Source organism: Merops nubicus, unplaced genomic scaffold, assembly GCF_000691845.1.
Source record: "Merops nubicus isolate BGI_N331 unplaced genomic scaffold, ASM69184v1 Scaffold29708, whole genome shotgun sequence".
Classification (NCBI taxonomy): domain Eukaryota; kingdom Metazoa; phylum Chordata; class Aves; order Coraciiformes; family Meropidae; genus Merops; species Merops nubicus.
In genome coordinates this window covers 1,761-14,015 of record NW_008625587.1, presented here as the reverse complement: position 1 = coordinate 14,015, position 12,255 = coordinate 1,761, and the positions used below count along the sequence as shown (strand labels likewise).

At 42.4% G+C, this 12,255-nt stretch overlaps 1 protein-coding gene across 1 annotated transcript; it reads left to right on the top strand.

Annotated features, from left to right (window-relative positions):
- Positions 1–627: 627 nt before the first annotated feature.
- On the top strand, positions 628–10,483 carry DAB2 (Dab, mitogen-responsive phosphoprotein, homolog 2 (Drosophila); the record flags this gene model as incomplete). The annotated part of the gene is made up of 12 exons (XM_008945732.1): positions 628–792; positions 1,913–2,052; positions 2,738–2,836; positions 3,167–3,298; positions 4,700–4,780; positions 5,021–5,041; positions 5,313–5,360; positions 5,538–5,600; positions 7,189–7,809; positions 8,659–8,803; positions 9,390–9,914; positions 10,413–10,483. Coding segments are annotated over exons 1-12 (2,040 nt in total), but the record flags the coding sequence as incomplete, so codon positions are not given.
- Between the last annotated feature and the right edge of the window lie 1,772 nt (positions 10,484–12,255).

Genomic DNA, 12,255 nt, shown 5'->3' with positions numbered 1-12,255 from the left:
AAGCTTGAGCTAAAGCAAAAGAATGTGCGTTTCATTTTTGTTTGTGGAGACTAGGGAATTAATAGGAAAGAAATAACATAAGCGCTAAATTTCATGTAAATAACTGATAATGTGTAGTTTTCAAGGGGCACAATGATTCTTGGCAATGGTGCAAGTATCATGCAAAATCCATGTTGGCTGTTACAGTTTCCCTCTTGCTTCTTTGTCAGAATGGGTGCACAAACTGCTCTTTTGGTGTTAACAAATCCTAGCAAATGATTTGTTGCATTCTCTTGTATCCTACTATAGAGATGCAGCTGGCAGGACTAAAGGAGACCAGAGCAAAACATCCGAGGTTCTGTAAATAGCTTTAAAAGGTAAAAAGCTAAAGATTGACAGATTAAAATGGAGTTATGCAAGTACACTGTGTGGATGTAGGTCAGTATGATCTACTGATTATGTGTTAGTGAGGTGAGAATTCATCACCTACTGGCCATAATTTCATGCTCTCTGTAGCCTCAGCTGAACAGACAGCCAGTCAGACATCCTTACATCATCACTACTAAAACTTTCAGGTGTTAGTGGGCTTCAGTGTTCAGCAGAAAAAAACTGGACTAACAAGTCTAGTAAGAATATTTCTTCTTCATATTAAACTGTCTGCTTACTGATTTTTTTTTTTTTAAAACCCTACAGGAAGCATAGCTGATCACGTTCTCATCATGTCTGCTGAAGCTGAAACTACTGCCGTCAACAGCCAGCCTGAGCAACAGGACCCACAGAAAACACAACCTTCAAAGAAGGAAAAAAAGAAAGGTAAGAGATGCTTACCTCTTGAACAACTCCTCTAGTCAGTGTCCTGAATTGTTTGTACTTGCCTGAAACTAAAATGACCCTCACAGCATAGTTAAAATCACTCTACCTATTGGCTTGAAACCTTGGAGTCAGTAAATAAGCTACTGAAATAAATCTGTCCAGCAGGTAGGGTTTTTTTTCTAGCTCTAAATTCTAAAGCTCTCAGTTCTACTTGTTAGGCTCAGCAAATGAGCCACTTAACAAGTTAGCAAAAGCCTGGAAAAGTGAAGCCGCCTGAAGAGGTTACCAGACCTGGGACCACCCATGTAGCTGTCAGTCTGAACTTAAACTTTATTTGTCCCCCTCCTCCAGAGAGGGAGTGATGTACTGGACACAGATACAGATTCTACTACAGAGAAGCTAGAAAACTAATTTAATGAGAATTACTGTAGATCTGATTATAGTTTTTTTTATAGATTAGGTCACGTAAATGTGATGACCTCATAAAGAAATGCACACCTAGGTACACATGCAGATTGTTGATCATGCAGAGAAAAAAAGCCAGAAGTTTGAAGAAGTAGTGGGAACAGCAGAACTAACAAATTAGATAAAATCCCAGGTGATTACAGGGTTAGGGGTACCAGGACTTGATATAATGGTGCTGATAGAAAGTTATAGCACAGCAGCTAGGAGACTTTTGCACACCAAGAAGAAAACTGACAACACCAGAACTTGGAATTAATATCTGAAAGTCTTGCTGAACATTCTGTGTGGCTCTAGGAAGGACAGTTTCTCTGCTTAGTGATTTTGCTTAGCACTTTGCTGTTGCCTATAAATATTTCAGTCTTTTGTGCCAAACGATTATTTTGATGTCCCCAAAATATTAAGAACTGAGCTCCACTCTTTGAACTGAAGCCAGATTCTGCAAGAGCACTGTGACCTTAAAGATTAACTAACTTGCAGTGCACGCAGTACTGGAAAGACTAAGGATTGTTAGTCAGCAGTATTCAAGGGACAGTTTTGATATGCATTTTTGTGGTGTATGTGTCTGTGTTTTTTTTTTTTTTTTTAGAATCTCAAAGCCACAACACAGATGTTTCTCTCTTTGGATTTCTTTCTTTTAAAACTTTCCTGTCTCCAGGGCTAGAAAAGACAGAAGAATGCCTCTTGGCCAGATTCCAAGGTGACGGTGTAAGATACAAAGCTAAACTGATTGGTATTGATGATGTGCCAGAGGCAAGAGGAGACAAAATGAGTCAGGATTCAATGATGAAGCTGAAGGTAAGGGCTTGAGCTTGCATGTAAGGAACAGCTTTTGGGTAGGCTTCAGAAAGCAGATCAAGTGGTCACTTTAGCACAACTTAAAAACTGCTTAATGGTAACGTGGTAAGAACGGCACCATCGTAGATGGATGCTACTTCTAAAGCTGTAACCCCTTGCTGAAAAGAGAATTTCTGTAACAGCTTGAGATTATGTCACTGTTAGGCATCCAGTATGGATGCTAATATTATGAACTTGATCACCTTTAGTGAGCTTTGGGTGGGGAGAGGTTCCAGTTTAGCACAGACCTCAAAGCACAAGTGGCATCCTGTGGCAATAGTGACACCAAGAGATAGATAAGCCGAAGAGTAAGTGAGATCCTACAGCAGCAAAGATGAATACTGTCGGAGTGCAGAAGACTCATAGCTTCAATCCGGCCAAGAAAGCTGGTAAAGATGCTGCTACTGCAGCAGTATCATGAAATAAGGTAAGTTTTAAAGCTCTAGAACACTTGCAGAAGAAACATGATTTAGTTCTCAGGTGTCACTTCAAACCTAGTCAAGCATATGTTACAAGAGGAATGCTGATCCAACTACAGTTGCCTAGGAATAGCTAGATTAGCACTAGTACAGTCACAGCGATGGGTTAATAAGCAAGGTAAGGAAACAAGTTAAAACTTAATCTTACAAGACTTCATCCTCCTTAGGGAATGGCAGTAGCAGCTCGTTCCCAGGGCCAGCACAAACAGAAGATCTGGGTGAATATCTCCCTTGCTGGTATCAAGATAATAGATGACAAAACTGGGGTAAGATATGACTTAGTCTTTTAATGTGATTATGATTCTTTAAAAAAAGTGGGGTGCTTGGAAGTTAGGCCAATCTGAACTAAATTTCACAATGGCATTGTGCCCATCTTCTCCATGTGAAAACTGGCTTGTGAGATGGGGTAATGCTGATGTGACTAAATGACTGCCAGAAAGATAGCTACATCCTATTGTGATTAGTCAAAGGCCGATATATCTGAGTTTTGAACTGAAAACTTCTAACAATCTCAATCATTCTAACTACAGAGGAGAGTAACTATTATCTTTTGAGCAATATAAACTAATAGTTGTGGTTTATTTCAACAATTCTAGGTTATAGAGCATGAGCATCCAGTAAACAAAATCTCCTTTATTGCTCGGGATGTAACAGACTATCGTGCCTTTGGCTATGTATGTGGAGGAGAAGGCCAGCACCAATTTTTTGCCATAAAAACAGCACAACAGGTATGGATTGGACACCCTTTTTCCATTTGCTATGAGTAATACTATTGTGTAAACACTTAACATGTGGTGAAGGGTGTAGTGTTTTGCTCATATCCCTATGAGGTATAGGGGAATATCAGCACAGATGGATAGACTCTCCTCCCAGAGGGCAGGAAATAGGAATTGACTGTACCATCAATGGCTTTTGATAGTGCGGTAGTGCTTCTGTGGCCAGTGAATGGCAGGTCTGGTTTTCCTAGAGTTACTTCTGGGAGCAATTCTGAGTGTTCTGTGCTGGGTTTTTCCCATACAGAAACCTTGTATACAGGGTTTGTATCTCTAAAGAGAATCTGTACATAAGCACTGTTGGACACAAGTTACTTGAAATTACTGAGTATTATGCAACTTTCTTAAAGACCTGAGCTTAGATGTCTAAAATTTATTAACTTGTCATTATGTTTTTCTAATAGTAACTGTAATAACTTGACAGGCCAAGACTTCAGAGCTAGTGATTTCTTTGTACACATCACTGCCTGCACTCCTAGAGAGCCTGTTGTCAGCCTCAGACCTACTACAGGTGGAACTGAGGGTTTCCTTGTTTTAGTAAAAACATAGTAGGCTTAGTACAAATACAGCCACTTTCCCTGTGGAGTTAACAGTTCTAAGCTGGTGATGCTGCATTCTGCAGACAGTCCTTTAAACTCTTGCTTTCCCTGTTATCTCAACCTTACTATTGCACTACTCTTCTGCTGACCGCTTGCCTGACTAGGAAGGTTACTGTCATTGATAGGCAGACCTTTCAGACTGGACAACAGCCAAACTCCTCCCACTGCTCTTACACTAGAGGTCCAAGGTGCCATGCCACTGGAGGGAGGAATAAGTTAATGCACTCACTGACTACAAAAGATGGGCAGAAGGGAGCAAGCTGAGTCAGGAACCATGTTGTGGGAGATGGACTCCTTGTCTGGCTGGTTCTAATTATGTGGAATTTTCCCAATGAGACACTTATCTTTCTCCCTGCCACCTTGGGAACTCCAATCACTATGCAGAGTCAGGGAGCCCTTCTGACAACTGAAATCCTCACACAGCACAAGCACTGTGTAGGCAGCCTCCCAGCTGCATTGCAGAGTCAGCTCTTATAGAGGTGGCTTTTTCACCCACCTCCAAGTTGATGTGAAAGGTGGAGGCACCTGATGGTGATCTCCTAATCAGTTCCCACCCAAGGCTGGCCAGACCCTGGGTGAAAACCAATCAGGCTTTTTTGCCTGATAGTGGATATTATCCATATGCCAACCCTCACTCAGGGCTGGGGGGTTGACCCCAGCACTTCAACCACTAAGAAGAGTCTAGCTTGCTGCAAAGCTTGCTTCAGTAGATCTCCAAGGAGAAGTAGTACATGGCCTGAAACTTTTTCTTTTTCAGGCTGAGCCTCTGGTTGCAGATCTCAAGGACCTCTTCCAATTAGTATATAATATGAAAAAGAAGGAAGATGACAAGAAGATAGTGAGTAAAATTATGAAAACTGCACTCATATGCATAGAAGTAAAGCTTGCTTCCAGTTTGGCTTGGCCTTTTGGGTCTTGTAAGACTTGATCCTGGATTTAGACAGGACTTCAGTGTCACTTCAAGTTATTTGTTGGTAGTTGTGTCAGTAGTTTGACCTCCTAGATCTGGTAAGGTCTTCAAATTGAAAGGTTTTGGATATTCTACATGTCTAAGTACTAAAAGCATTTTCTTCTTCAGATGGAAGCATTTAAGACTGAGGTAAGTCACTCCCACTTCGCTTCACGTGATTAGGTATGCTGCTGCAATGCAAGTATCTTTGACTTTATTTACACTGCCAGCATTAGGGAGACAATGTCAGATGCCAAATTTTATTGAAGTGGGAGTAAAAGGGGCCTACAGAACTAGTACTGAATAGCCGTCTCCCTCATACTTCCTCTTCCTATAATTTGCCCTTTGAAGCCTGCAAGTTCCTTGCTTAGGCCAAGTTTTGATATTTCAATTTTTGCTGATACTTGCCCATCTGTTACAGAATGGTGATAAGGACCTAGCTGCTGATCAGGCTGATAAAGTGAAATCGGTAGGTTTAACTTTAGAACTGCATACTCATACCATCAAGGAGTTCACACCTGTCTCTGCAGTGTATGGGAGATGCATTGTCTATAGATGTGTTTATAGTAGATCTGCATAATGCTTGATTCTTGTTCTTCCAAGATCTCTAAAAGATACCAATTCTTTCAATATTTCTGATTTCAAGGAAATTGACCAGATGGACCTGTTTGGGGATATGTCAACACCTCCTGATATTAGCAATACCACAGTAAGTAGAATCTAGCTTAGCTGTCTTGGCCTGTACTTTGAGAGCAAACTTAATCCTAGTAATAATACCTGGTTTTACTTCATTAGTCTTGCTTTCTGGTTTAATTGAGACAGCTGTCTAGCCATTCACCAGTGTACTAGTGTTTTAGGGCTATAATAGTACCTACATTGTAACTAGATTAGCTAATGTCATTCTCATCCAGTAGGATTCACTTGAGACTGTGTGACAGAGGTAATCCTGTACGGTTAGTCACAGAATGGGTTTGTGTTGGAAAACCAGAAGATCTAGTTCCAACATCCCTGCCATGGGTAGACACCTTCCAGTAGGCCAGTGGAAAACCCCATCCAACATGGCCTTGAGCACTTCCAAGAAGGGGGCATCCAGAGTTTCCCTGGGCAGCCTGTTCCAGTGTCTCACCACACTCACAGTGAAGAATTTCCTCCTTATATGTAATCTAAAGGTAGCATCTTTCAGTTTAAAAGCCACTACCCCTTAATCAGGGAGTGGTGACAGAACAGAAGTCCCTCCCCATCTTTTCCATAGGCACCCTTTAAGTACTGGAAGGCTGCTGAAAGGTCTCCCCAGAGCTTTCTCTTCTCTAGGTTAAACACCCCCAACTCTGTGTGTCTTCATAGGGAAGGTGCTCCAGCCTTCTGATGATCTTCCTGGCCTTCCCCTGAACCTGCTCGAGGAGGTCCATGTCTGTTTTATGCTGGGACCCCCAGAGCTGAAAACAGCACTCCCAAGTAGGGTGTCACAAGAGCAGAGGAGAGGGGGAGAATTTCCTCCTTCAGCCTGCTGGCCACACTTCTTTTGATGCAGCCCAGGATGTGACTGGATTTTCTGGGATGTGAGCACACGTTGTCTCATGTTTAGTTTCCATCCCTAAGTGCTTATTCACAGGGCTGGTCTCAATCCACTCATCACTAGCCTGTACCCTTTTGGGATTGTCCTGACCCAGGTGCAGAACCTTGTACTTGGCCTTGTTGAACTTCATTAAGTTATTCAGGTCCACCTCTAGTCACGTGTCTTAAAAATCTATACTAGAAGTACATGCTTTTGCTGTTTGGGGAGCATTACAGAAACTCTGAAAGACTGCTGACGCTTGTTCTGTGGACAAGTGAGTCATTAAGTTCCTCAGAGTGGACTCCTGGCCATTCCAGATAAGCAGGCCTAGCATAAGATGTGGCCTGACTACAGAAGTGTGCATAAACCTTGTCAAAACAAAGGACTAGAACTCAAACTTATAGATGCAGGTGAAAGCCTAGATGTGATTAGTGCTTAATAGCTCTACAGTCTCCAGGCTGCAGAACAACCATCTGGTATTTAACTAAGGGGATCTTCGGACAGGTACTCTTAACATTGAGTTTCTGAAACTGAGCAGCTGTGATTTGGCCACACACAACAGTGCTTGCCTGAATGACTTATAAGATGAAGCTTTAGTGGCTACTTAACTGACTTTGAATACTTATTACTGTAATGTATTGGCTAATAGGATCTCTCCTTTTGCAGCTGTGTTCCTTGATCTTGTGTACTATACAGCAAGTCCTATATAAAACTAACTGTATTTTTCTTTCTGAACAAATAGGAAGCTAAAGAGATTCTGTTAGTGGATCTAAACTCTGAAATTGAGACCAAACAGACTTTTACAAAAGAAGATCTCTTCTTGAATGACATCACAACTTCTCTTCCACAACCAAAGCCACAGACACACTTCTTGCCTGAGAGTGCTTTCTGTACCAGTCTCAGCTTCTTTCCCACACCTAATTCAGACCCTTTCAGTGATGATCCTTTCACACAGCCAGACCAGTCTGCACCACCTTCATTTGTTTCTCTAAACTCTGCTGATCAGAGGGAAAGTCTGAGTACCTTGGCACCAGTGGGTCATGGTGATACTGACTACTTTGATAAACGGTTTGACCAGATTTCCAATAGAACTCACAAACTGTATGCAGTAACAAGCAAATCTCAACCTGAGAGTAAGCTGCCTGCAGCAAGAGCTCCAAATAGGGTACCAGAGGGAAAACAGAGTGGCTTTCTTAAAACCCTATCAAACCTACTTGTGGAAAGTCCTCCCACAGGAATATCTCTGGAGAATGAAGTAAAGCTGGATTCTGAAAGCAATATCCAGCCCATGTCAAATGAGTCTGTAACAATTAGCCCACCACCCCAAAGTACCAAGCCAGGAAGAGGAAGGAGGTCTGTCAAGGTGAACAATGTTCAAGTAATTAATGGTCACATGCATGCCCTTACTTAGAGAAGCTTGGTGAAGGAGGCTTTTCTTTCTTCATACTGTGTAGCTGACTAAATAGCTTCACAAAACACCTACTTCTCTTGTATATGACATGCTTACTCTAACCTCTCTGCAGCCATGGTACTTTCTAACATTCATGAATGCTTCATAGTAACTATGGTCACTAAATTATATACTCTCTTCCTTACTGCTGCCATATTTCTGTAAAGGTCTGGTGAGTATGCTGCTATGCATATTGGCACTTGATATGATGCTAGAACCTGTTGTAATAGCTGTATGCCAGTCAACACATGGTTTCATAACGGTGAGGTCCTGGTACTAGCTTACAGAAAGCTATGTAGTTTCTCAGTACCTGCCTACTGGGGGCAATCTAAACTGCTTGATTTAGTAGACACAGAGTGGCTCTCAGCTGCATCTGTCTTGTACTCAAAATGATGCAAAACTGTTGCTGATCTCACAGAAGTGCAGGGGTCTCTGTAGACTGAACAGGAATGTTTAGAGTGGTGGGGACAGCAGGCAATCTCATTGTGATAGCAATTAAGTTACTTCAGGTGTTGTTCTGCTGTTGACTTGTGATTACTATATATTACACTTACTTAATGCTGTGCATCCAGTAGGCAGAATCAAAATGGTGACCTTTGAAACTCTTTTACCTGGTCTCTAAAGGATACATCTCAAAGCTTCCTGCTCTGCTTTAGCTGAAATAAAAGCTTGTAGCTCTGGACTAGAGAGCCTTGATCATGCTAGCATGTGTTCTGCCATGCCATCTCACAAAGCTGCCTTTTTTTTTTTTTTCTCTTCTAGACTGAATTGACTGACTTATTTAGCTCAGACTTCTTTGCACCAGCTACAGAGGGCTTTTGTGTGACCCCAGTGGCAGAAACAGGACATGTGCCAACTCTTCCACTGGACCTCTTCCAAAGAAATTCTTCAGCATCTCAGTTGGTCTGTGTAGGTCAGTTCATAAAGTGAAGGTCTTGCTCCTGTTTAAGGTATCTGCTAACACACAAAAAAGGGTTTCTAGTTTTCCTTTATTTCATGTGTGGTACCATGTCCTTTAATCCATGTGCTGTCTTCCCTAAATGATTAAGTTCTGTGAATAGAGTTCTTAACTGGAACAGGGATTTTTGCTTAGTCTCTGATAGCACACTGCTGTTTCAGGTACACAATGTTCGAGTGAGCCAAACACAACCTGTGAGGCTAGGGTAACACTGCTGCAGAGTTGAGTGATCATTTACACAGGAGTAACTAACTATATGGCAAATGCCTCTGTCACTTCTGTGCTAGGACTAAGGATGTTCCTCCTTGTGTTATATGAGCTTCAATTCTGTTCTTCCAGGACTGAAATGGAGCACAGTAAAAAATATTAACCCCTCTTCTCCTCACCCTCTCAACTTTATTTTTAAGTGTAAATCAACAGATTTTTTGCAAACAGTACTGAAAAGTGTTTTTATGGTACCCTCAGTAGAATTGACACACATGTGCTTGAGGTCTTCATATCACTGAATTGGTGTGTAACAACAATCTCCCCCTAGGTGGCTTGCCAGTAACTCCATCACCATGGAGCACACAGTCACCTGCCTTCACTCCTACTTCATCAGTCTTTCCTGGATCTGCGATGTCTCCTCAGCCTACCGGGTTTACTCAGCCACTTGGCTTTAACTCTCCACCACTGCCAAAGTGGCAACAGCCTGCATCTTTTGGCTCAGTAGGCCTTCAGTCCTCTGGTGTCTGGGGATCACTAACACAAGTTGTATCTACTTCGTGGGCACAGCCATCCAGTGCTGTAAATTCCTTCCAGAGTAGTGTCTTTTCACCTTCACTGCCACCTGCTCAGGCACCAGCTGTATCAGCCTCCTGGTTAACAACTAGCACACATCAGCCACCATATATTACTGCACCTCAGAAGGAGCTGACCAAGAAAGAGAGTGATGCTTTTATTGCTCTGGACCCCCTTGGTGATAAAGAGATAAAGGATATCAAGGAAATGTTCAAAGACTTCCAGCTGACAAAGCCACCTGCAGTACCAGCAAGGAGAGGAGAGCAGCAAAGCCTTCCAGGTGCTTCTAGAACTTTCAGCACTTACTTTACTATTAAAGTAGGCATTCCTCAGGATATTACAGATCATGATGAGATAGGAGCTAGCAAGCTGACAAAACGATTAGTAAAATCTTTTTATTTTTTCCTTTCTGCTTGGATAGCTGCTTGGGTGTTTTGTCATTCCTGATGGAACAAAACATTTGATTTAACAGTTACTGAAATAGAGGGTTGAAGGACTGTCACCCCGATAAGCTTACAGAATTGGTAAATTGGCCAATCACTGACACCTAGTGCCTAAACTAATTGACAAGAATGAGGTAAACTAGGTCTATACGATCTTAGAAGTCCCATCTACCTTAGGTGTAGTGAGGGACAAGGAGGACTTAAAATTGTGAGGACACTCAAAGCAAGTTCCTCTTGGTTTTTCTGTGTCTAATTAGATAAGCTTTGGTGCTGCTACACAGGCAAAGCTGAGTTCATTACCTGAATGATTATAGCAGTATGTCTCTTTTCCTTAGAACCACCGAAGCCTGTTCCCCAGCAAGGTGTGCTGCCAGCTGATGACCCAGTCTTTTTCAGTGCCTCACTTGTAAGTAGGAAAAAAAAACCAAAAACAAACTAAAACAACAACAACAAAAAAAGTAAAACCATCATCAACAGGCATGCCTGTGTTTGAACACTAGCAAAATATTTAGTTGTGTGGGTCTGTAACCAGTTCCCCAAGCTGCAAGCCCTAGCAGGAGGTTCTTTGGTATTGTGAGTTTCTACAAAAGACTGTAAAATGTAGCTGCAGAAGTCTTCCACTCTGGTTATACTTACCTTTCTGTAGAGTAAATGAGCAGTGTAGTTCTGCTGAGCCAATGGGATGATACCATGTTCAGCATGCCCTGGGGGAGGAAGTGCTTGACCACATGAGCCCACTGGGGACACAGCACTTGAAGCCCTCTTCTGCTGACTTCTTGCCCAGATAGGAAGGATATTACCATTAATGGACAATGCATGAGCCAGATCACTCCCTCTGGTCTTAGATCATGTAAGAGATCCAAGGTGGCCCACCACTGAAGGAACAAGTAGACCAATGTATTCACTTACAACACACAACATAGCAAAGGAGGGAGCGAGCTGATTCCAAAACCAGGCCATGGGGGAAGGAAGGACCCAGGCGATCAGTCCAATCCCAATCATACAGTAAATGTCAGGAGAAAGCATCATAATTCCCTTCCAGTCTTGATTATGTCCTGCTGTTACTGGGAACTCTTCTTGCTGTAAAAAGTTGTGGAGCCAATAACCAAAATCCCCACACAGTACAGCTGTTCTGTGGGCAGACCTCCCACCTGCACTGTAAGTAGTCAGTTCTTAGAGAGGTGGCTTCTTGCCCTGCCTCCAAGTTGATGTGGAAGGTGGGGGCACCTGGTGGCATCTCCTAATTGGTTCCCACCCAAGGCTGGCCAGACTCTGGGGGACACCAATCAGTAGGGTCTTTCTTGCCTGGTTGTGGACATCATCCATATGCCAACCCTCATTCAGGGCTGGGGGTTTAACTCCAGCATTTCAAGCCCCTGGTGGAAATTCTGGATCAATCCTGGAATGCTGACTTCAGGTGTCTAGTATTTGGTTAAACCAGAGATCTCATTATGACTACACTGGCTCAGTTCCAAATGAGTGTTTAGTAAACATGATGTTTTTTTCTGAAAGATAGCTTGCCTCAGTATAGTGTAACTGCTAACACTCCTTTCGTGCCCTTTTCTCTTGTGAAAGCAGTACAGTTAATATGTATTTAGCAGGAACTCTGCAATATTATTTCCAGAAGGCATTTGGGATGGGATCTAACTGATAATGGCATGCAGAGTAATCCTGATGAAACCTGAAAATCCACTAACAGCCCATGATCTCTCTTTCCTTAAAAGGAACCTCAGAAATCGCCTTCTGACCCTTTTGGCAACCCATTTGCATAGATCAGGTAAGTTTTCCACCGATAAAATGAGCTCCTTCATTTTCCAAAATTGATTCAGAAAACCTTTGGTAAAAGCTTGCTAGAAAGCACTCTAGCTTAACTGTAGTGCTGCTCTGAAGTACAGCAAACAGTTCCCAGAATGTCTGCTAAAGTATCTTTACTAAGACATAGCTCTAGTCTGGCAAAGCCTAGACTGCTTCAGTTCCTTAGAAGTGAACACTTTATTCTTCCAGATTTAAGTCTCAAGGCCACAGTAGATTTCCTTCCCTTGGGAGAAGTAAATATGTGCTGCAAAATTTAGAGGGGCTTACTAAATTCCTTCAGATAGCACACAGTGCCCCACACAGCTTTCTGAAGTTTAATCCCCTAAATAACTGGGTTTGTCCTCTGGGTGAATTGGAGTGAAA